General features: G+C 43.7%; 1 protein-coding gene across 2 annotated transcripts in view; it reads left to right on the top strand.

Moving 5' to 3' along the window:
- The first annotated feature begins 2,848 nt into the window (after positions 1-2,848).
- LOC310876234 (receptor-type tyrosine-protein phosphatase U-like) overlaps positions 2,849-24,387 on the top strand; it is a 128,844-nt gene continuing 107,305 nt past the window's right edge. For both annotated transcript variants that reach the window (XM_083789705.1, XM_083789704.1), the window contains exon 1: positions 2,849-3,015. In XM_083789705.1, coding sequence (XP_083645831.1) covers positions 2,922-3,015 — 94 coding nt within the window. In that variant the 5' untranslated portion in view covers positions 2,849-2,921. The remainder of the gene's footprint in view (positions 3,016-24,387) is intronic.

The following is a 24,387-nucleotide window of genomic DNA, read 5'->3' as shown; positions in this document are numbered from 1 at the left end:
ACAGACTCATTCCCAATGTTCAGCCTTTGTCTGATGACCCAATTCTTCAGACTCCACATCGCCCCCTACCACTTCTCTCTCCTTGATATATCCCTGCCTTCTTGTGACCTTTGTTCGATTGATAGTATTTAATGTGCAGATATCATTACAAATATTAAGAATAGATAACATGTTGTTTAGACCAGTGGTTCCCAAACTGTGGTGTATATATATTAAGTATAAGTATATGCAGAATGCTGCATATATATGCCATATTGATATTCAGGTTCATATGTGTGCATACATGTGTAGGAAATATATGTCTCTATATAACTTATGCAATTTATATTTTCATGTGGGGGTGTGCGTCAGCTAGATCGGGAGGTAACACCGTAACAGGTGGTATCCTTGTTTCTTTAAGGCCCTGGCCTATATTGTTCTCTTTGCACTACTTATGTGACTATTTACCTTATTGTTTGACAAGAGTTCATTCTTATACTACCTTTGATCTTGCACCTGTAAGTCGCTCTGTATGAGTGTCTGCTAAATGCCCTAAATTGTAAATTGAGTGCCTACAGTATATACAGTATAATGGGCGATGGCAAAGAACAATGGTGTGAGTATTATATTGTTGCCTGTCTTGGAGGGGAAATGGCAATAGTTGGTTCTCATGCCCAGTCTGTGACAGCTCGCTGTTCCTCCACTTATGAAAATAAATGCTGACGAGCGGGGAAGCGTCTGGGTAGCACGGGTGTGTCAGCAGAAAGAGAGATGGGTTTTTTTTTCGTGCTGACAGGCCAATGAGCCTAGTTTACATTGAGATGCATGACACAACCCAGCTTTCTCCAACCCCTGGGCCACCCATGCAATCTAGCCCCGTGCGTCTGTCAGTGCACAGCTGATAGCAGAGAGATGCGACACTGCTGGACCGATTGGCATCCAACTTTGCACGCACATTCCCAGTAGTAGGCCATGGAAGCACCTCCACCACTCCAAATATCTCATTGTGGCACTATTTCTGGATGTTTCCATTTTGGTCTATAACTCTTGACTTGAACCCTGGGTCTTACATTAATGTTTTCCCCTGGATTCGTTCCCAATATGTGCCATTTTGCCTTTTTTTCTTTTTTAAATACACATTTTTCTACTACTCATGTGATAAACATGTAGGCCTATAATACAGATTATTTTCATATCGCATTCCAATTGGCTGATTACCTTTCACATTCCTCCTGTCTTCCCACAAAAATATCCCTTTTTTAAAGTGTTTATATGCATGTGCTGCATTGCGTATAATGTGCTTGTGCTTTAAATGTGTGTAATTAGAAACAAGGTAGCCTAGGTAATAATTGCTCAACAGCTACACTAGCTGCAGGCTATTTTTCCTTTTGACAATTACATTTCCCATCTCAGGTTTATTAGGGTTTTGATTAAATTGATGTGTGTTATATAATAGGCCAAATTAAGCTCTCAGAAATTACATTGTTGGTTCAATATAAAAACAGCTAACTCAACAAGGAAAAATACATTTTAATACTGTAATTGTATAGCGTAATTTTCAGTAATGCTCATTGTTAGTAGAACTGGCTGACACAGTGCAATGTGAAGATAAACACGTATTATTGCATTATTGTTATTGAACATTCTGCTCAGTATTTACTTTGCAGGTTTCAGGAAAGTCAGCAAATAATGAAACCTTTTGTGTAATCAATATTGTTTCCCCGAAATGAATTTGATCTTGATGTATTTACTTCAAGTTTCACAGTGTTGTAGCTAATGGGCTACTTGTAAAGCTGCCAGAACTGCTGCCCTTCCTTCCTTCTGCTCTGCTTGTTCTGTGTTTTTGCATCCAGATCTTTTTCCATTGGATTCCAGGAAGAGAAGTATAGATGATCTGCCTGATCTCTCGCTCTCTCTCTCTCTCTCTCTCTCTCTCTCTCTCTCTCTCTCTCTCTCTCTCTCTCTCTGTGTGTGTGTGTGTGTGTGTGTGTGTGTGTGTGTGTGTGTGTGTGTGTGTGTGTGTGTGTGTGGATAATAATGCCTACTGTACAACTGTGTCACCCACCAACAGAAAATATGGTAGGCTATTTTGTAAAGCATTTCACAAGCTCTTGTCACAATAAGGTTTAGTCCACGTGTACTCTTGTAGACTATGGAGTATCATGCATTATTAATACTCCAACAACTGGCAGAATGTTCTTGTGAATGTGATGGCATGGCTGCTTATTCCACAGCACGTGCTTTTCTAGGTTAATGATGCTTGGTTCAATATAGCTCTGGTCCATAGCTCTAATGCGTTTAACACATTAGAGATATGGACCAGAGCTAGGTTCAATATAAATGAGACGAATAACCGTCTAAGACTCTAAGTCCACACTAAATATCCATAATGTATAAATGATGGATACGGCCGGGGTCAGATAGGCCTTTTCGGGGAGGGGTCAGAATATATTATGGACTTTAGACTGTTATTCGTCTCAACTGCTCACTTAACTAACTAACTGACTGACTAACTAACTAACAAACAAGCAATTTAGAACATATAGTAATAGTCTATACGTAGCTGCTCTGCTGTTCTATGCATTTGTTATCTGATAAATTCTGTTCAGCGGCCACATGAGGGCGTCGTAGGCCCTGATTGGTGGAGTCCTGCTTGTGAAAGTAAAGTAGTGGATCTAGAGTAGACTGATAGAGGTGGAATGGTGTATCCTAGCTGTCTGTCGCAGGACTGGAGGAAAACAAGCTATTTTTGAATTCTTCCAGCTTGCCTTGTACACTGGAGACAAACGTCCACCGGGTGTGTGTGTGTGTCAGTGTGTGGAGGAGCCGAGGAGCGTGTGCCGTGTGTGGAGGGATTCATTTATTTAACAATGAATGGACGCTGACTGACTGCAGCAGAACTTGGATTTCGTCCCGTTTGTTCAACGAGGTGGACTTATTGAATGTTCCATAAACATTTCAACATGTATGCAGCAGCCTTTCTACTGATGGTGACCGCACTGAGGATCCAAGCGGACAGCCCGGAGTCACCAACAGGTACTGAAACTATCCTCACTACTACTCTACCTCACTACACTCCATATAGTCGTACCAGGCTTGCTGACAATTATTGACAAACTGAAACTTATGTTCGTTCTTATCGGCAACTTCCGATGGAGACATATGGAATGTAAAATTATAATTAATAGGCTACTGGCATTGTATTGTTAAATAAAACTGCATCTATCTATCACACGCAGCAAGACATGCACATGTGAATTGTATTAGTCTAAGGTTTGGCGTAAACTTCACAGTCCATGCAGCCGGTGCAGGTGCGGTTGGTAATTAATTAATGACACGTACGTATTGAGTCTGTTGACCACGGTACCACCCGGGTACACAGACGTTGTATTGCGATTGATGATGTGGGGGTAAATTGTCACCTGCTAAGTGTAACGTGTGCCCCTGCACATACTCTTGAGTCTGGAGCAAGTGGTGATAATGTGGTCCGTGTGAATGGAGGAAAAAGTGGAGACATTTTGTTCAATGGCTGTATTTAATAATTATAGCCTACATAAATATATATATATATATAATATATGTAATATGTTATAGGCCTATGTATATCACTCAAATTATATGGCTGTGTATATCATGGAATACATGACAATGATGTAATGTAGACACACATAGGGCGGCGGTGGCTCAGGGGTAGAGTGCCTGGATGGTAACCGCAAGGTTGACAGTTCGAACCCGGGCTCCCCCAGAGTTACTGTCGAAGTGTCCTTGAGCAAGACACTGAACCCCTAATTGCTCCCGATGTGCTAGTTGGTGCCTTGCATGGTTTCCGCTGCCATCGGTGTATGAATGGGTGAATGTAATGCACAATCTCTGTAAAGTGCCTTGGATAAAGGCGCTATATAAATGCACCATTTACACACACACACACACACACACACACACACACACACACACACACACCAAGTAAGCTGTCAGCTATTGTTTTGTCATACCTTTAAGCACAATGACACTTTGGTAGAGGTTTGGATTGTGATGTAACACCAGATATTGGTGAGATGTCTTGCTCTGTTGCATCATTGATTAGAATTTAGAAGTACCACAGACGAAAAACAGTCTAAGTCCTAATTTCCCCTCCACGAAAAGGTCTCGTTGTCCTGAACCCTTATCTATCATTTATACATTATGGATCAATAGTGTGGACTTAGACTGTTTTTCGTCTGTGGCATTCATGATAATCCAAAAAAGTCTCGTCATTGACTTACAATACATTGTACGTTGAACTTGAAATAGGTCTCAACGTCACTCTTAAACGAACACTAGCAAAGCAGATTTTTCTAATATAGTGTATCAGTGTGACAAAACCAAGATCACTTTTAGGTCTAACTCTCTTGGAAAGAAACAAATAGAATAAAATATTTTCCCAGAGAAGAAAACATAATGTTACATAGTCACCGACGCTATAGTAATCCCTGGAATTCATAGACCCAAGTTTAATAAAGTCAGACCCTGTCACGTTGTTTTGAGTGAAAAAAAGAGCACAGATACAGCTCTGAATGTTTGCACTCCTGTGAGTGCTGTAGCTATGAATACTAGTAACGGTATTGGGGGGGGGGGGGGAGGTGGACACATGGGAGGTCAAGAGGGAGGAGCTTGGTTTGAAGTGCTTTGCCAGACGCTGCATCCGTGGACTTCCTTCGAACGCCCTCGGAGGGTTCCCCCATCTCTTTCCTTGGCTCCTTCCCTCTTCGCAAGTCAAGTGTCAAATTATGCAAATTATGCTTCTAATGTAACAGTAATGTTGTGTTATAACTGTTTGTTGAGAGTTCTGCATTTGCACAAAAATCTACGAGATCTACAATTTCTTTGCCGAACATAGCTATATCTACAACAAGACGGGAGACGTTGTGAGATCAGCTATTTTGGCTGAATGTTTGCCACAGAATAGGAATGGATGCTAGGGTTCATGTGGTTTAAGGTTGTACTTTATTGTTAAATCTTGTGTACAGGTACATAAGAGTAAAACATATTACTTGCACAAGCAGAGCGTGCAAGTACTGCAATCGGCTGGGTATGTAATATGTATGTATGTCGGTATACTCCACCAGCCAATAAGGGATCGGATGGGTATGTATGTATGTCGGTGTCCTCCACCGACATACAGTGGTACAGACAGTGATGAAGTGCTACAGTGGTACTGCAGTTCATGGCTGGGCCCAGGATAAATGAATGAATCCGTGACGTAAGGTACCACAAGTACACTACAGCGCGAGGGCTAATATGATAGGAGCCAACCAATTCAATTCTTCGCACCCATTGGTTGCCGTTTTGTGGTTGGACAAAAATCCTTTCTCTAGTCTCCATCCACTACCATGAACATAACATGTTTTTCAGTTGCTTCGTATTGATATTCTCTGCATTCAATTCTTATATTAAACTTGGTGTCAGTAAAAAGGAACATCACAGGTGCAGCATGGTGACTGGGCATATCATGTTTGTTTTAAGTTTTTTCCAAAAATTATGTTTTAGCAAATTCAACATAAACAAGGCGGAACCAGGGCGGAACAAGGCAGAAAGAGCCTGTTGGTTAGTCAGTCAGGGACCAATCAGAAGTCTGACAAATGGTGAACCAACGCTCGAGGGGTAGGCCTACTACCCGGAAGACTTTGTTGTTCTTCTATGGCTTCAAAACACCACGAAGCAACTTCCATTGAAGTGAATAGCGGGGGGCGGGGATATCGCTCCTCCTTTGACCTCCACAGTGAGTGAGTTACTTTTCTGGAGTGAAATCCTGTGTGTTTGCTGAAGTGTAGCATGCAGTCCTGTTAGCTGGGCTGTGAAGAGCTGTGGCGAGAAGGTAGCCTGCAACAACACACACACACACACACACTTCTCCTGGGTTACAAAGTGGAGGGTGTAAATGTGTGTACATTAAAGGACAGTGATGGAAGATGGCTGTGTTAGGTCCATTGTTTCATATAACGATTTTGAATTATGGTTATTGTATTGGTCATTATGTTCATGAAAACCGAATTGTGTGTGTGTGTGTGTGTGTGTGTGTGTGTGTGTGTGTGTGTGTGTGTGTGTGTGTGTGTGTGTGTGTGTGTGTGTGTGTGTGCGTGCAACACACACACAGCTTGCAACATACTGTTCAATCTCCTCCATTATAGGCAGTCGGTCTATTTGGAGGAGAAGGTGCTTTTTGTACCCATTTACTTTCGGTGTTGGTAATATGACAGACTGAAGTGACCGATGTTTGCTGTGAATAAGTTCATGTGTTGCCTATATTCTGTACATTTAGGGCTTGTTTGGACTCGTGGAGACACGTGATGTTTCGAGTGCGTAGTATATCAGAAGCAACTGAAAATACTTGTGCCCTTGATAATGTATTTTATAAATGTGGACTCAAATAAAGAAATCGAAATGTGTAATTGAAAGAACAGTGCCATTAAATAACTTGCATTCATCTGATGCAAAAGCTACTGTAATATATACATACACTACTAACTCAAATACAATCTCACAACTATGTGATTAACAAAACCTCTTCAGTTTTTGAGTGGTGCAACCACTCCTACAACCAGCTTGCAAAGTCCTCGTACCTGTTTGTGTGTGTGTATGTGAGAGCACGAGTATGTGACTTAATAATAGCAGTAGGGGGCGCCAGAAACAGTGAGAGGGGTAGTGTCTCTAATGAGAGAGAGTGAGAGAGAGAGAGAGGGGGGGGGGGGGGGGGGGGGGGCATTGCACCACTCAGTTCACACGTGTGTGATTTTTTAATGTTGTCCTGCATTATGCTAAAGAAAAATGGGTACAATTAAACTCAAATCAAGTACTGTACAATGATTAACGGCACACCCACCCAAAGTTTGAATTAAAATTCTCATATTAGCATACCTTGATGAGAGGGATTGCATAATGTTTTCTCCTGACAGTCTGTGATTGCTGAAGTGAACATGTTTCAATATATGTTTGGGTCAGCAAAGTGCACACACATTGTCAGCATTTGATTGAAGCACTTTGAGTCAGTGAGAGGTATTTTAAAGAATGTTGGTTGTTTAGATTGGGCCTAATGTTTGTTGGTCAAGCATGCAACAATTGCACAGTATGTTAAGGACAAACTGAAAATGCTGTTTTTAGTTAAAGGCGATGTAGTTATAATTTGCATTGTGCATTGTTGAGTAAACATATAGCCTAATAACGACTTGGTCTCCGTCCATTCGTTAGCGGTTAATAGCATGTCAGGCATGGGGTTTGTGTACAAAGCCTCACAAATCAAGGCGCTGAACGAAGCATGGACTTTTTAAGTGTCTGCTTGTTTGCATACTGTATGCATATTATCCGAATGGGATGTCATGCGTATGCGTATGTACGGTTGGTAATGATAGACAGTGCAGGCGCCACACATACAGTACATACAGTAGCCTACTACTGCACATGGGTAGAGGCTGTATTAGAAACCTGGTACTGACGGTAGCAATGAGTACGTCTTCACAACGTTCTGCTGATGATGCTGATTAGTCTGGAGCGCTACTTGCCTGTCGTGTCAAGTCTTGTGACTGACGTGTCATGTTGCTAATGGACCTGACAGCCTTGGTCCTGGCCCTGCGGGCCCTGGTGCTCAGGGCTTCTTCTTGGGATCCGTCTGTTTGTTGTCACTTCAGCTCCAGGTTTTACCAATGTGTTGCTTCTTCACTCAACGGCAACAAATCATTATTGAGCAGATGGAATTATGCCAGCAGCGAAGCATGCCTATCAGAAGGTCTCTCCATTTTTTATTTATTCTTGAGTTAATTTGCTTTGTTTTAGACATGCTCGCTTACTTCATTGGTAATTTAGAGGCACCTGCCTGGCTTTGCAGGCGTCATTAGTGCCCACTGCTACCTCAACGTCTAATGTCACCTCATATAGCACAATAATGCTGCAGCCCTAGGTTTATGTTCCAGCCTTTAAAAACTCTTAGTCATTTCAAGTGAGCTGTATAATGACCTGCTACTCAGTGTAGAAATATAAAATAACCACTGAATAAAAACTCCTCTCTGTAAAAGGCACACATCAACTGCCTCTGAAGTCAACTGCTCTAGTCTAAAAGCACTGGCTTATCCCTCTTCTCAGGTTGGCGTCCGTGACAGATATGCAGAGCTCTGCTAAACGTATGAACGCAGAACGCTGGCTGGGCTACGCTTGCTGCAGCAGCAACAAAAGAAATGTCCAGACTTTTGAACTGTGTGACATGTGCGTAGAAATCAGACAGCCAGAGCTTCACTTTCCACCAAGTCTTATTCTTTTTTAAGAAGTCCCCAGAGTAGGAAATCAAACTTTCCTCTCCTACATGGCTGGCTCTCTGCTCCATCGTACCACATTCTCCACATAGTACTTTCTCTTTGTGACAATGCCTCTTTGAGACCAACCCACACCAGAAGCTGGCCTCAGTGCAGTCAGTGCCAGTCACTCTCCTGTGCTCAGGCAATTGTCCAGACTATTTACTGGCGTGAAACGCCTGGTCAGGCCTGACTTGTGTGAAGAATGTCATTAGAGAGAGAATCCCACTGATCTGTAAAATGTCACCTGGTGGGAACTGTAGGGAACGAATGCTTTTCTGTTTTTTTGCTTTATTTTATTTTTTATGGAGGGACAGACAGTAGGCTGGAAATGGGGAGAGAGATGGTGGGGTGACATGCAGTAAAGGCCGTCGAACCCGCGGCACACGGGCACACTACCAAACTGGATTACCAGCCACGGTGCCTGGACCGCTGAGCCACCGCCCAGGCCAGGGAACGAATGCTGCAGCCAGCCAGGTCAGGATTCCCTGAAGTGATGATTTTGGCCAGTGCTCAAGCAGGTGTCTAAAATAACATTTCTTCCCATCCCCTTCCACAGCTTCGGGGATAAATCATTTCACACCAAATGCTATGTCATTTTTCCTCTCTACTATGCCTCTCACTGTCACGGTATATCTCTCACCAAACCCACTGACTAGACCAAATCCCCAGTGTTGTTAACCTGTTAACAATCCTGTATAATGAAAGATGAGTGCTGTGATTTTTTTTCCACCCTAAAACATGAGGATCAGGTATTATTATTATATAAGGAGGAAGAATCTTTTCAAAAACGTGTACATTATTTGTTAAAATATGATTTTTATGTGGACACGTCCACCAGTTCATTAAGTATGCCTGGTTTGCCTGGTGGGTGGTGATGGGTGGTGATAAGGATGGGTATCGTTAGGATTATTGTGAGTCCGGTACTGATTCTGGTTCTGCTTATCGATTCCGGTTCTTAACGGTTCCCTATTTCGGTTCCAAAATGGTATAAAATAACTTCAACAAGAGGTCAAAAAAAGCTCAATGTCAATTTAAGACATGTAATGAATAGTGTAACATCCTCTCCTTTATTCAAAAGTTGAGCCATTTGTGGATAATAGGCTATAGTGAGCTATGTTAGCTATGTGACCTTATTTTAAATTCTGTATTGACCCAGGGCAATGGTGTTCTTACTACTATAACTACTTAGTACTGACAATAACAAATAATAGCATGTCTGAGATCTGAGAGCAGCACACACGCACGCGTGTGCGCGCACACACACACACACACACACGTTTAGCGTGGATTAAATTATTTTGTTGTTTTTCTTGTTTTTCGCACCCTGTCTTCGACGTTAGACTGGGCAAGCTGTCTAAACTGACGCCGGTGACACACACACGTCACACACACACACGGGCGCGCGTAAGGCTTTCTCTCTCCTCTCTCGTCTCATCTCAGCTGTAGATATCACACTTTAATAAGCAGGTGTTTAAAATGATCAAACCTTTGAGCCTCAGAGCGTCTCCATGGTGCACTAGAGCAGTGTTTTTCAACCGGTGCACTAGAGATATAGTATTAAAAGTTTTGATTTGAGGACCTTGAAAGTAAAGAAAAAAGGGGGCTTTGCGTCCCTCAACACATTCTGTTGAAGCATCTGTCTTATCGAGATGAGTCGTGATGATCCCCCTTTGTGCACAGCATGGGGGGGGGGGGATCGGAAGGGCGGATATGCAGTTTTTTCAGTTTAGAACTCCAGAATTGCACTTACTCTTGTCTCAGGCTCTCTGTTTGCATGTTGATTAGCATGTTACTAGGCCTGTGTCTGTGGTTTACAGACAGCTTGTCTCTTTTGGCCAAATGCAAATAAATACCTCATACTAAACTGCAACACAGAACAATGTTCAGATTTCCTGAAAAACAAAGAAAGTGGCAGTTTATAGGAATGTGGTTGGGTTTCGAGACACGGATAATGTGCTCATTATTAGTTTACCTTTTCATACAGTCTGCTTTGCACCGCCTCCCTTCCCACAACCCCTCACACTTGTTTGCCCTTTGGTCTCGTAGAAAAACTAGTGGAGAGTGAAGTTTGAGGTATGAATCTTCATTGTACCAACACAACACGCATCGTCTCTTCCACTCTCAAACCCTTCCACTTACTTAGCCTGTGAACGCCGGACATATAAATGCAAAGGCCGCATTCATGAGCAGGGAACCGGCACACATCATCTCCTGCATGCGTGATGAATGAGCCACCAGTGGCCACAGCGGTTTTAGCATTCACGGTAGAATGTGCTCGGATGATTGGACATGTACCCTATGCCTCTAAGGCGCTCATTTAGTTTTTATGACACGTATTACCAGTGGTGTAATGGTGATTTTTTTCCTCTGTACCACGGAACGTCACACGCATGTGCACACGCTACACTGTATGTGCGCATCGCGGCAGGCGTGATGTGCGCAGAACAGAGCTAGCCTAAGCCTATATTGTTTATCGTGTATGAGAGTTTTAGACATACAAACACAAAAGTAGAGTTAAAATAATCAGCCAAACTTCTTTACTGCACAGTAGCGAAACTAAAAAGTTTGCTTTGGACTATTGTGTTCTTTGACTGTGGAGGAGGCATTCTTGTTGCGTGCAGGCCGGGTTACGCCACAGCAGCAGCACTGCAGTAGCCTACCTCAACCATACTGCTGTGTAAGTGTTGCTTATGAGAAGTTAACGCACACTCAGGTAAACAGTTAAAGCTGTTGTTATGCAAAGTAGTAGCCACTTGAATTGGGCAGGATACTTGACATGGTGTGAAAATAGGGGAGGGGGAGACGCCCACCACCAGTAAACCTAGACAAGTCAGCACTGGGTACTTTGTGCGTCTTGGAAAGTCTCGTGACACGAGGTTAGTTGCGTCTTCTCTTGAATCTAGGGGGACGCGTTCTAGTGTACACGCTAGAACGTGCAGTTCCGTTCCGTCCCTGTGCATGCACGTCAAAACATTACTGGTAACACGGTCGGACCCACGGTTCTCCAGAACCACCACAAAAGGCTCTGGTCAGACTCTGCCAGTGGGCCTAATCAGCCTAAATCCCCTCACCTGTGCAATTTCCAGCCTCTGCCTCAGCCAATTGATTGCCATGGCAACCCCACACCTGGCAATTGATTACTTAACCAGTCCACTTGACAGACTTATACAGAGATCTCCATGTGGGACACAGACAGACAGTTACAATGGGTGCTATCTATGACAACGGGTATTGCATATACTACAGAGATCTCCATATACAGTATGGGCACAAAAGGGACACAGACAGATAGTTAAAACAAGTTGCATCGTTCCCAAGTAGGCCGGTGGCCGACGGGCATGTACAGGTCTAATAAGTAAAGTGTAGACTCAGCATCCTGTGTGAAGGGAGGGAGGGACGGACGGACAGACATAGGGAGGGGTGGGCTTAGGGCTATCGATTTCATTAGACAAAGCTGTCAGGAAACAGCATGGAAATCAGCTGGTGGTCCTACCCCCCCACTTCCTTCTGCAACTCCCTAATTCTCTTCCCCAGATCCCCAACTCCATAATTCACTTGGTCTCCATATTAGCCTTCTTCTTCACATGTCGTGGCCCTGTGACCTCCTGGGTCTGCAACCATAATGTCAGCATCAATGAGCAGGTTAGAGAGAGAGAGAGAGAGAGAGAGGGAGAGGGGGAGAGAGAGGTAGAGAGACCAGACAGAGATGTTGATGCAGGGATAACCCCAGCAGGCATTAACAACAGCAGGCGGGTCTACTTTGTTGCCCTTGTGTAAAAACCTGGACAGTTGGCATATGTTGTTGTGTGAGATCTTTAAGCACAGGCTCTGGAACGTTGACCTAGAAAAGTGATGAGAGCAGCAGAAAGCTTCCTGCTAACTCAATCAAAAGATTGCATGCCATTGGTTGCTTTTTTTGTTCATCCTCTTCTCTCGTTTATTTAGTATTTTGCACTTTTCCACCATTTATGTGCATTTATGAAGCTGAAAAGAAATCCTTCCTCTGCAGTAAGAAATGGCAGCTCCACAGAGACTGTGTAGGCAAGTTATTTGTCACACACGCACACACGCACACACACACACACACACACACACACACACACACACACACACACACACACACACACACACACACACACACACACACACCACTCCAGGAGCATTCTGTTAAGAGGAAGGAGAGGATGAGGAAGGACAAGGAGAACGTCGCACTCAATCCTATCCTTCATTTTCTGTTCTTTGACCCACACCAAACACCTCAGTCTGAAGGGATAATTCGTACGCTCATATAAATCTCCACAGCAGGTCTCTAATCACATGCAGGAGAATGTAGGACAGGTTTATGTATTGTTTTCATATCGCCCCAACCCCCACTTTGTACCAAGCTGGAATACCTGCTGTTCATTGAAACTGTCAGTCGGAGAGAGAGAGAGAGAGAGAGGGCTAAACAAACGGTTTAATGTGAAATACATTTGTGTTGTGCTGTAGGAAGTACGCTTTCTGCATAACACAGACACAAACAATATAGCTGCAAGCAGCGATAAGACAGGGCCAAGCAATAGAATAAATCACACCCGTATGAACTGAGCAGTGCAGGCTGCTCAACAACACAAATGGTAAAATGGTGTATTTATATAGCGCCTTTATCCAAGGCGCTTTACATAGATTGTGCATTACATTCACCCATTCACACACACATTCATACACCGATGGCAGCGGAAACCATGCAAGGCACCAACCAGCACATCAGGAGCAATTAGGGGTTCAGTGTCTTGCTCAAGGACACTTCGACACTAACTCTGGGGGAGCCCGGGTTTGAACTGGCAACCTTGCTATTACCATCCAGCCACTCTACCCCTGAGCCACCGCTGCCCCTACACAGCTGGCTGGCCGCAGTTATAGTTGTAGTGCTCAGTATGACTGGCCCTTTTAGGCTGCTCAACAATGCCACTTTAGGTGACCCAGTGGTATTGCAGTTGTACCCCAAACAGACGCGCTTATTGTGCGTATTGCATAGTCTTTTTCTTATTGCTGCATTCCTTGGCCCCTCGTATTGCTGCTTGCAGCTATATAATTTTCATTGGCTCATTAAAAAAATGAGCCAAACAATTTACTCACAATTCTTTGTCTAGTTCACGTGTAGACATTTTCGTGCAACTGTTGCAAAATGACTCTAAAGGTCAGAGGTCAAAAGTCAGAACACGGGGAAGTTGTTCGGCATGAGGAGACGCAATGTATATAAAAGTTGTATTGCTGACGATCCAGCAGTTCATGAGCTATGCCTGTTCAAAGTTTGCATTTTCAATTGAGTCCTATAGCGCCACCCTTTGGCCAATGACCATATGCTGTTTGGCATAGCCCTACCATATTGCCAAGTTTTGCAAAAAAGAAAAAAAACGACTGCTACTGTCTGTGATGTCTGTGATGTCATGGACACAGGTCTCACTGCTGGATTACTACAATGACCATAAGGCTTTGCTGCACTCACCCTACTTTGAAGAGAGGGAGAAGGCTGTCTTACTGGGACAACATGTACTCCAGGAAGGAAGTGAGACCAGTGTCCATGACATCACTGGCACTTTGAAATACTAAAATATCTAAAAACCCCAGGAAAGTGTTTCTTGTCTCCCAAACATCATTAAAATAAGATCTGGTGGCAAAGGGGGTGAAGTCGCCCCTAATTATGTTGCCATTTCAATATGCTATGGAGAAAACACAATTTCAAGCCAGTGTCCTCGTATCTCGTCTTAAATCAGTGGCATGTGAAATCCTTGTTCAGTGTGTGTGGGGTGTTGTAAACTTGGAGGGGGAAGGAGGATGTCTTTCTAGCTAATTAGGCAGCTGAAATCATCCTTTGTGAAGGCGTGTTGAGGGAAGGCTTCTGGGTTCATCGGTTTTGTGATTTTGGTTCTGGTTTCAGGGTGTGGGTCCATTGAAGGGTGAGACCTGCCGGCTCCCGGATTAATTCCGGTACAGTGACTATCTGCTCCAGTGACGGGGCGCTGCTGCAGGATTTAAACCATGTCTGCTTTCATAGAGAGACGAGAGCACAGAAGCAAGACCACCCCCCACGCCCTCCTTATCACAGAGAAGGAGGCGCGGAAGTAGATAAAAAATAAGATGAACTGACAACATGTAAAAAAGAGGAGAGGAGGTTATGATTGAGCAGAGAGTTGTGGTTGATGGGGGGTCAGGTGAGGGTGGTTACTGTATGGGGAGTGAAGCATAGAGAGCTAGTTGTCCTGCAGTGTGAACACAGGGGAGCCACTGTCCCCAGCTGCATGGTCCCTGTGGCAGAGCTCCGTCTGTGGGACTATCTGTATCAGAGCAGAGAGAGAGAGACGCACACCTCTAAACATGCAGCCAGGTCCTCATTAATGTGCAATACGACTCAAGACAGTATTTTAGAGACCATTTAGAAGTAGGAACGGCTCAATTCTCCAAGGTAATGCACTGTGAAGTCAAGTTTGACACCATCACATGCACACATGGACTGAATTACTCCGTGTGGATATATCCTTGCTGACTATGTTTTATGAGGATGTTTTATGAGGATTGAGAAAGGCAGAGAAGAAAGAGAACACGTGAGTGAGAGAGAGAGAGCGAGAGAGCAACCTATATACAGTATTTTCATGGCCCGTCGCCTTGATCCTCTTTCTCAACTCAGAAATACTCTAGGGAGGCAGTTCACTTTTCCAAACGGTGTCTATGGACTGAAGCGATAATGAAAAATGTTCAATGGATACAAATCCTGCACACTGTTCTTGCTCAGCAGCTTCAGTTCCCTCAGGACCGTGTGTCTTGATGAACATGTGATAGTTAGCAGGGCAGTAGACAGTTTTCCATCTGTGTGTGCGCGCGCGCGTGCGCACGCGTGTGCGCGCATACATACACACACACTGTAACTATGTTCACACTGTTTCTATATGTTAATTTAATGGCCCCTCTTGTGACTGTGGGATGAGCTCAGCTCCTATTCTGGGACATCAGTGATCAGTGTCCTGAAAATCCCATCTTAAATACTAGAAAAAGTGCCCTTCTGGGCACAGGTCTCCACCAGGATGAGCAGATGTGAAAAATTCCAGGCAAAGGTTTTTCCTTGGCCTCTAGGGAGTTGGCATACAAAGTTATCCACAGATCCGTGCAGTTAGAGGTAAAAACACTTTTCGGCCAGTTATAGCGCCACCTTGAGGCTGAGTTGAAATTGTTCATGTGGCATTTCGTCCTCGGCCTAGTGGGAATGTGGGTGCACAATTTCACGGAAATCACGCGATGTGTTCATGATTGGCAGCATTTTGTTTGAGAGTCTGAGAAATCTGAAAGACCGGTTTCGTTGAATGGCTCTAGAGAGAATGTGTACCAATTTGCGCGATGTTTGGACAAAATCTGTAGGTGTACTGTGCAAAAACTTGTTTTGCACAAAGCGGCCTCCTGGTGGCGCTATAACAGGCCGTTCTGGAAAGTTTGGGGCAGAGGTTCATCGTTGGCATCCAGGGAGTGTGTGTGCAAAATTTGGCATCGACCGGGTTAACGGTGGCCGAGATTAGCTGCTCACGGACACACACACGGACACACACACGGACGGACGGACGGACACACGGACACACGGACGGACGGAGTGCAAAACATACTCTCCCCCCATGCCTTCGGCCTGGTGGAGACAATAAAGGCGGTGCATGGAGGGAGGAGACATCATCCTCGTCTGCTGTCTCGCTCCGAGGTTAGTCATGATGAATGGAGGAAGTCAAGAGAACTGAGAGTTTCCCAGAGCTATATGATGACCTTGCAGCGAGCAATCGCTTGATTGATGTATTGTGTGTGGATTTGAACCCTCACCTCAGGACATAGCAGGTTAAGTTCAGCCATCACCTTGGTATTACCTTGGTATTACCTTGGTATTACCTTGATACCACCCAGTCCCAGTGTGTAAAATCACATATTATATAGTATATTACTGTATGAACTATGAACAGATATTATGTGTTCTGTCTTCTGTGTGACTTATGTAGGTGATGTGAATACCAATATCACCCCCACTTACATTAGTACATAATAGCTCATATCCTATTCTCTATGTGATTTGACCTTTAAACCCCTGTCCTAACTCTACTGAGTTGTGTACAGTTTGTGGTAAGGATCAGATGTGTGGGAGCTTATTGTCTCCCATGCCATGATGTGTCTGGGTGTCTAAACAGGATGTCTGATGCAGAGAATCGTGGCTCAGTGGAAAGTACCTCCATCAGCCCTGGACCGGTACCATTATTGTCATGTCAACCTTCATTCCCTTACTGCAGGTGTGTCCGAACTTTTTTCAAAGGGGGCCATATTAGAAAAGATTAAAACACCCAATAAGGGCCAACTACATCTCCTTGACTGACATAAAGTGCCTTCGGACTATAACAAAGTCACATACATCTCATTGAATGTGCTGCTCTGAGGGCGGCTTTTGAATTCTGCTTTCAGGGCAGCTTAATTAAAGGTTATACATACAACCATGTTAATTAAATTCCAATGTAAAAATGTTTGGGTAATTCAATTCAGGTAGGAAGCCAAGGGCCTTGTTATTATATACACACACACACACACACACACACACACACACACACACACACACACACACACACACATGCAAGCACATGCACACACACACACACACACACACACACACACACACACACACACACACGTTCTGTAAAAGCTGCTGAGCAAGAGCAGTGTGCAGGATTTGTATCCATTGAACATTTTTCATTATTGCTTCAGTCCATAGATTCAGTTAGATAATAAAAAAAACGAAATCTACGACTGAGCCGAGACTCTAGATCAGACAGACGTCTTTTCAGGACTCTTGACAGCCACTCTTCCTCATGCAGAACAAGGCTATGGCAGCCCATTTCCTGCTCATTTAGGGTCCAAATTGTAAAATAGTTGAACCATGCAGTTTCATTATAGTGTAATGTGAGAGATCGTCACCTTTTCTGACTGAAATAAAGTGATGGTCTCACAAATGAGATTAAAAGCCTCTAGTTCTCTTCAGAAATCAGAAATACATTTTAGTTATTTTATCAGAGAATCCGGCCAGAGGCTTGAGATGATCTTTATGTCCCTATCTCCAGACAGAGATTCTCTTGCCGCTATGTGTCCTCATTAGAAATACATGTAGATGGATTGACATTCAGTTGCCAAAAGCAGTACAGCAGTAATAAAACACATGCAGGGCAGATACAGAAAAGAGAAGATAACATCTAAGGCTAGCAAGGGAAAGAAGTACGAGGACATGAAAAATGACATGAAACAAGCTAGAACCTGCCAGGTCCAGATTTGTTAGATTTCAGTTTTGCTTCATCTTGTGACATTTTCGTCATGTGCAACATATCAGCAAACATATGGTTACATGTCTCATCGTGTCTCCTGTCACACACACACAATTTCCATCAGAATAACAGTGTGTTACTAAGCAGAGGACTCTGGCGACCAGATCTATGCTGTCGTCAAGTGACTCACAACAGTGACCCCTGTTTTCCGATTATGTCAGGATGTGATCCAAGTAGGACCCAAATGCGAGGAAGTCAGAATCAAGTGGAAGTTTATTTTAGGTTTGCAGGAGAGCAACACCATCAAACAAACAGACTTGGAACTCAGGTTTACAAGACAATAAAGAATAATCAGAGAACACAACCAAACACAGGGTTTAAATAGGCACAAGATTAACAGGACACAGGTGAACTCAAATCAAATCAACACAAGGATTGGCCGGGGAAAAACAAGACACAGGTGAAACAAAGAACCAAAAATCAGTGAAGGTGAGACAAGGCAGGAACCAACTACAAAGGAAAACAGGAAACACAAAGCATCCCTTCAAAATAATATTCAAGAACACCATAGCATAACTTCAGAATAAGTTTCAAGAAGAACAAAAACAACACACAGAAGGCAGATCGTGACAGATTAACTTGACTTAATTATTCTCCCCTGAACAGTCGGGGGAAGACAGTCTTTCACATCAGTGTGCACGACTGATGTTGGTGGGAGGGTCTTCATTAATCACTGGTGGAATCTTCAGTCTTCAACTGGAAGTATTCTCAAGTGTCCAGACGTAGCAGTTAGTGTCCAGTTAATTAGCCCGTGGGCGCTGACACTCCATTATCTGTGTAGTGGCTCACAGTTGAGGCGGTTCAGGCACCTGGTAAGGATGCATCCTGGGCGTCTCCTCAGAGAGGTTTTCCAGGCTAGACCACAGAGCCGACCAAGGACCAGGTGGGGGGAATGTATCTCCATGCTGGCCTGAAAATGCCTCGGAAACTCCCAGATAGAGCTGGCCAGGGAAAGTAGAATTCTCTCCTGGAACTGCTACAGTTCAGAGAGAGAGAGAGAGAGAGAGAGAGAGAGAGAATTTGGGGTTGACCTCAGTAAGGACATGCGGTCGCAACGGGTTCCCAACGCCAAATCAAATGGGTTCAGTTCAGGTCTGAGTCGAGTCTCCGGAGGAGGTGCGTCTGAAGCCTGTCCTGGACAGGACAGGAGTCTCCGGACGTAAAAACAAACCACACCACCACCACATACACTTCCTTTCCCCACACTTCCTTTCCCCTCATCAGGCGCCTGGCTGGCCAGGGGGATGCAGTATAGAGAACAGGATTACTGCATGTTTTTTGTGAGTGTATCTACCCTAGGGGACACAGGGAGAACATACAATGTGATGATATATTGTGCTGTCCTAGTAGTTACAACCAGGAGCTGCCAGGGGAAAAGACCCAGAGATAATGATCCTCTCCTGGGACAATTAGTTTTAACCGAGGAGGGTTTGTGTTGCTTTTTTCCTTATTTTTGTTAATTCTGCCTTCCTCGTTGGCTGTTCCACGGGGCAGGTCATTAGTAGAATGTAATTATGTCCATGTCATTGTTTAAGTGACAAACTGTTAAATTCTGGAGCTGCAGATACAACTACTGTATCTACATTTGAAATGCCATTCTCAAAACATTATGTTCTCAGTCTCTTCTTATAATGTCCCAGGTGTGTGTGGGTGTTTTATTACTCTGGCAGTGAATGAATGGCAGGTTCCAATCTGGACACTAATTTCCGATACCAATGACCTAAAAAGAGTCTCAAATAATGACAGATATATCGGCCCAACCCAATCGGTCTATCTCTACTTCATATCAGTGAACCACATTGGCAGAACACTATATATGCTTGAAGAAGGCAGGACAGAGAGAGATGGAATTGTAAAAGCTGCTCATTGTATGGCTGAATAAATGTAAATCAATAATTCCCTCCACCTTCAGGCTTACTACAGGGTCCGTGCCATAGAATATATATAAATGTGAGTGCAGCATGGCAGTCCAGTCGAAGCCACCTGCTCCCATTAAACTCAACCGTGAAAAGGGACAGGTATAGGTAACATTGCCCAAGTGCTGCTGACAGAGATTAATTGAGGCTGATGTGGCCCCTGATGTGCCCCCCGGGGCCTCTCTGTGTCTCTGGCCTGAAATAACCTCTGAGAGCCTTTTCATTGCCGAAGGTAAGAATATTTCATGAACAAAGAAGCTGCTGCCGATTTGGAAGTGACGGCTAATGGCCTCAGATGTTACATAGCAGGGAAGGATTGCAGATTGGTTTCCCTCTGCCAACAGCATCCACAGACTTGGCAATCTGTGCCGCTGAGACGAACCAAGTGCCACATTAAGTCTACCCTGACTGGCAGTCTGGCACCAGGAAGAACTCATTTATGAAATAGGAGAAAACAACATTTTCATGTAGTCACAGATGGCTATGCTGGAAAATGAGACACAACATCAAACTGTAGTTGTGCATACTTAGCTGGGGTTTCCTTTTCACAACATGTCATTCAAGACAAACACAGGTCAAGTATTATTCTAATTATAATTATTATTTGTTTTTTGCAGCTTGCAGTCACGTAGCAGTGCTTTGTGTAGGCCTACATAGTTTCAAAATACCAGACACCGTTTGTATAATTATGCAAGGTAGTTGCTAGAATGGTGGAGAGTACAGCCACTAACAAATGCTACACCCACTACTGTGGAAACCAAGTACTGTCACATTTTGATGTATCTGTCACATCATCTGTCACATCACACACTGACGAAGATGTGATCGATGCATCGAAACGTTGTCATTTTATTGCCTGCACGATGTTGAATGAAAAGGCTTAAACTGTCTGAGCTGCTCCAGTGCCTTCCTTCTGCCTGTTCATAGAGGCATTTTTACTAAATCCTGGCTACCCTTGAGTGGGTAGAAGATCGATGGAAGAAACCACCTAACTCAATGTTTTAGGTTTTAGATTTATTTTTGGGTTATAAATCAATGATATTGAATATATTAAAAAGTTCACTCAATTGAGCGTGTTTTTTCATTTTCTGAAATTTTTATTTATTTATTTATTATAGTTTGTACCAAGAATGGAAGGTTTTATTCATGTACAGTACAGTACAGTATGTCACGTCTATGTTTTTAGATTAGAAGTAATGACTTTACTGTGTTTTTCATCCTCGTTGTCCTTCAACCCTTCTGTGTTTGACGGTTGTAAGCTATTAAATAATTCAACAACCACCTAGACAAACTGCTATTATTAAAATCTCACAGCCTTCTGTAACACACTTGTTAAAATCCAACAAGAACAGTGACAGTGCATGAAAAAACACCTTGGATTTCATCACTCCTGGTGACTTGTGACATCTCCACTTCCTCTCTCTGCTGAATGAGTCTGTGCTCTCTTTCTGTAATTTCACTCCGCCAGCTGTGTAAACCCTGGGGGTAAACTCTGGGGTCCTGGACAGTTTTACATTTGAGATATTGCAGGAAATCAGCAAGGGATGGAGGGTGATTGGAGGTAATCAGACACATGTTGGCAATATGTCATCATTGACCTTCTGATGAGGGGTGATGAGTTGGTCGCTGTACAGAAGGGCCTCCTGACAGCAACGTGCACAAGGCTTTTGACACTATACTGTAGCAGGTTGTATGCAGAGAGACATACAGACACATGTTTCTTTCACTCATGACCTTTCCACATGCATGTGGAGCAGGTGTGTGTTGAAACTAATTGGACAGTCCTTTCAGTCCTTTCAGCCTTTTTCTGGACAACCAACACATATTGGACCACCAGGCAATTCACTTCACTTCTCTGGCCATGTGTTAGGTTGATCGGTCAGACGGAGGGGGGGGGGGCAGACAGACTCACAGAGATTTCATGCATTATTACAGATAGATATCTTACTTCCCCCTTGCTCTGGGGGATCCTTGGGCCCTAATTATGCCAATGTGAATTGCAACTGCTCTTATTTAGCCCTTTAATTGCATGTGTGCAGTCACAAACACATTTATGTGCTTTTATTTCTTCTTTTTTTGCCTGGTTTGTATTACACTTTTATTAAGTTCTACTATTTAATTTAATTTAAGTAGCGTCTGAAGAGAAAGGAAGCATGAGGTCAGTCCGTTGCTCTCCCCAGGTTGGCAGAGGGAGTGTAGCACCCAGGATTACGATTAGACAATTGACACTGGGTGAAAGAAATGGGTTACAAAAATCGTGGGATCAAATTTTTTAAGTAGAGCTTGGAGGAGAAGAACACATAACGGTAAATGATTGCTACATAAAAAACAATTTGAGAACGAGAGATTGTTAAGAATATGTAATATTTATCATGAATATGGAATGAGCACCCCCGAGAGTAATATTTATCTTCAACTGAGCTTTAATGTTATTGCTTCTTTAGGGGTGAAATTGAAATGTAACGTTTTCTTATATCGAAATCTACAAAGATCAAACAAAGAAATATCAAAGGTTTGTGTTTGTGAGGAATGTCTGCCCACAATGATGAAGTAATATTCTTCTGTTCTCTTTTCCCATACGTTTGTGCACACTCCAGCATCACAAACCTTTTTTGGTTTTCCGCTAACCATTTGCTCTTTGTTGTATTATTTTGTTTTGCCATAACTATTTGCTTTTTATTGGAGCCAAAAAATGTGGTCAGTGGTGTGTGAGGAAGCGGTGCTGGGGCGCTTTGTGTTGATTAGACCTCTGGAGGCTTTCTGATAATGCTGCTTTTCTTTATACTAGTCTCTAAGATGATGATCATGTTAGTTTTCACTCCACTGTACGTCTGCCAGGCACAACCCCTGTTGTAGCTTTTGTGCTTGCAGGCGTGTGCACACACTGCACACACTGCACACACTGCACACACTGCACGCACGCACGCACGCACGCACGCACGCACGCACGCACGCACGCACGCACGCACGCACGCACGCACGCACGCACGCACGCACACCAACTGCATGCATGGACACAAACACAACCTACATATGCCCACACAGACACACATTGTATGTGCAAGCCTGGGCTGATTCTTCTGTCACGACTCAAGTCTTAGGTGGTATGAAGGTAGTATTACGATATATAGCAGTAGGCTTTTCAATAATGTTAAAAATACAGACGGAGACAACTTTTTTCCAACTACAAAATCTGTTTATTATATACATAATTTTATTCAATCTATTGAAAAAGTACTCTTATTTAGTACTCTTATCTGTTAATTATTCTATGGTTCATACGTTTTTAAACCCAGCGAGACTTCTCTAAGTGGGTTAATTGCATATTAGACACAGTATTGTAGGCTTGACATTGTCATACATGCTACAATGACTTCTATCACCAGCAGCTCAGCTTTTAAATACCGTCATTTATCGTATGCCTGTATGTGAAGTGACAGGAATGTATGAAATAATGATATCACCCAATCTAATGAGAAGGATGGGGAGATGGAACTGGAAGGATGAGAGAGAGATGAAAGTGGGGACTCGGGAGAGAAAAGAGAGGAAACCACTGCTCTCAGGGCAAAACAAAGATGTTCCTTCTTGTGTTGCATGCTTAAAAAGATCCAGGAGGGAGAGAGAGGTGTGGGAGTTAGTGGTGTGAGACCAGTTTGACTCTCCAATCCCCCCCTCGCTCTGGCTCATTTCCTCCATGGTTCATTTCTCCTTCCGGCTGCTTGTTCTGCTGCTACACAGGTGGTCATTATCACCCATGAGTGCTGCTCCTCCGCTGGGCTTTGAGGGGCCGACTAGTGACACGGGTCCTTTCTTGTCACGCTCTGTGCACCGCTGCCTGGCTCCAGCCACAGTGAATCTCCTATCCAGGTCGTGCTGCTGAGACCACCTCCATCAGAGGTTTGATGCTACTTGGAAGGTGCTGTTATTATCTTCAAGACATTTTTCCACTCATTGCCGTCGACGCGGCCACTCTGAACAAGACAAGAGACATATGGGTGCAGAGATCTGCACCCTGCCTTCTCTGCACCCAGAGGGGAAAAGTGGTTGACATGGAGCCCAACACGTCTGTCTGTGAATACATGCAAACACAGGGGTGCATACACATACAGTATGCATTTGCAAACAACAGACACATACACAGCAAAAGTCTGTGCACCTGCATACATTACTTTAATGATTGATGTTATTAGTGGGCTCGCTAGCCAGCAAGCACACTCATAACATATTTATTTCTTATACCAGATCCACTTGTGGCCAGGTGCCCAAGTGGTGCTAAACAAAGAACACGCTGATGTGTTTACTGTGTGACCCACGTTCTGTTGCCAGTTCTTATCAAATCCTGGCAGCTCTACAGAGTGTGTGAGCAGTTTAAATATGGATTGGATATAGTGGGCCAGATAGAGATGATTAAAATATTATCGTTACAGCAGCTTAAGTGTCATACTAGTTATTACCCCATCTTAAACTTTCATTCCTTGCTTAATGGTCTGAAAGATGCACACATAAGCTACTGTGCATGCTTATGCACGCACGCACGCACTGCACATACACACACCCCAGCCTCTATATATATTATATAACCACTCCAGAGTCCAGAGTTGTGTTTGCCCTCTGAGCAGATCCATTTGGGCAGTGTGATGATCACTGTGTTCAGGGCCTTTCAAACGGGAAGCGAGGAACGCAGGTGTTGTTACCTCGATCAATGACAGGTCTCCTCCAGGTCTGCTCAAGAGGGGCGCAACAACGCAAGCGTAAAAAAAAAGCTAAACAGTATTCAGGTCTGGTGAGTCGCGGGCGTGT

Source organism: Protomyctophum parallelum (assembly GCF_964188405.1).
Source record: "Protomyctophum parallelum genome assembly, chromosome: 1".
Lineage (NCBI taxonomy): Eukaryota > Metazoa > Chordata > Actinopteri > Myctophiformes > Myctophidae > Protomyctophum > Protomyctophum parallelum.
Note: the sequence above shows the minus strand (reverse complement) of the source record. Positions and strands in the feature narration are given on the sequence as shown.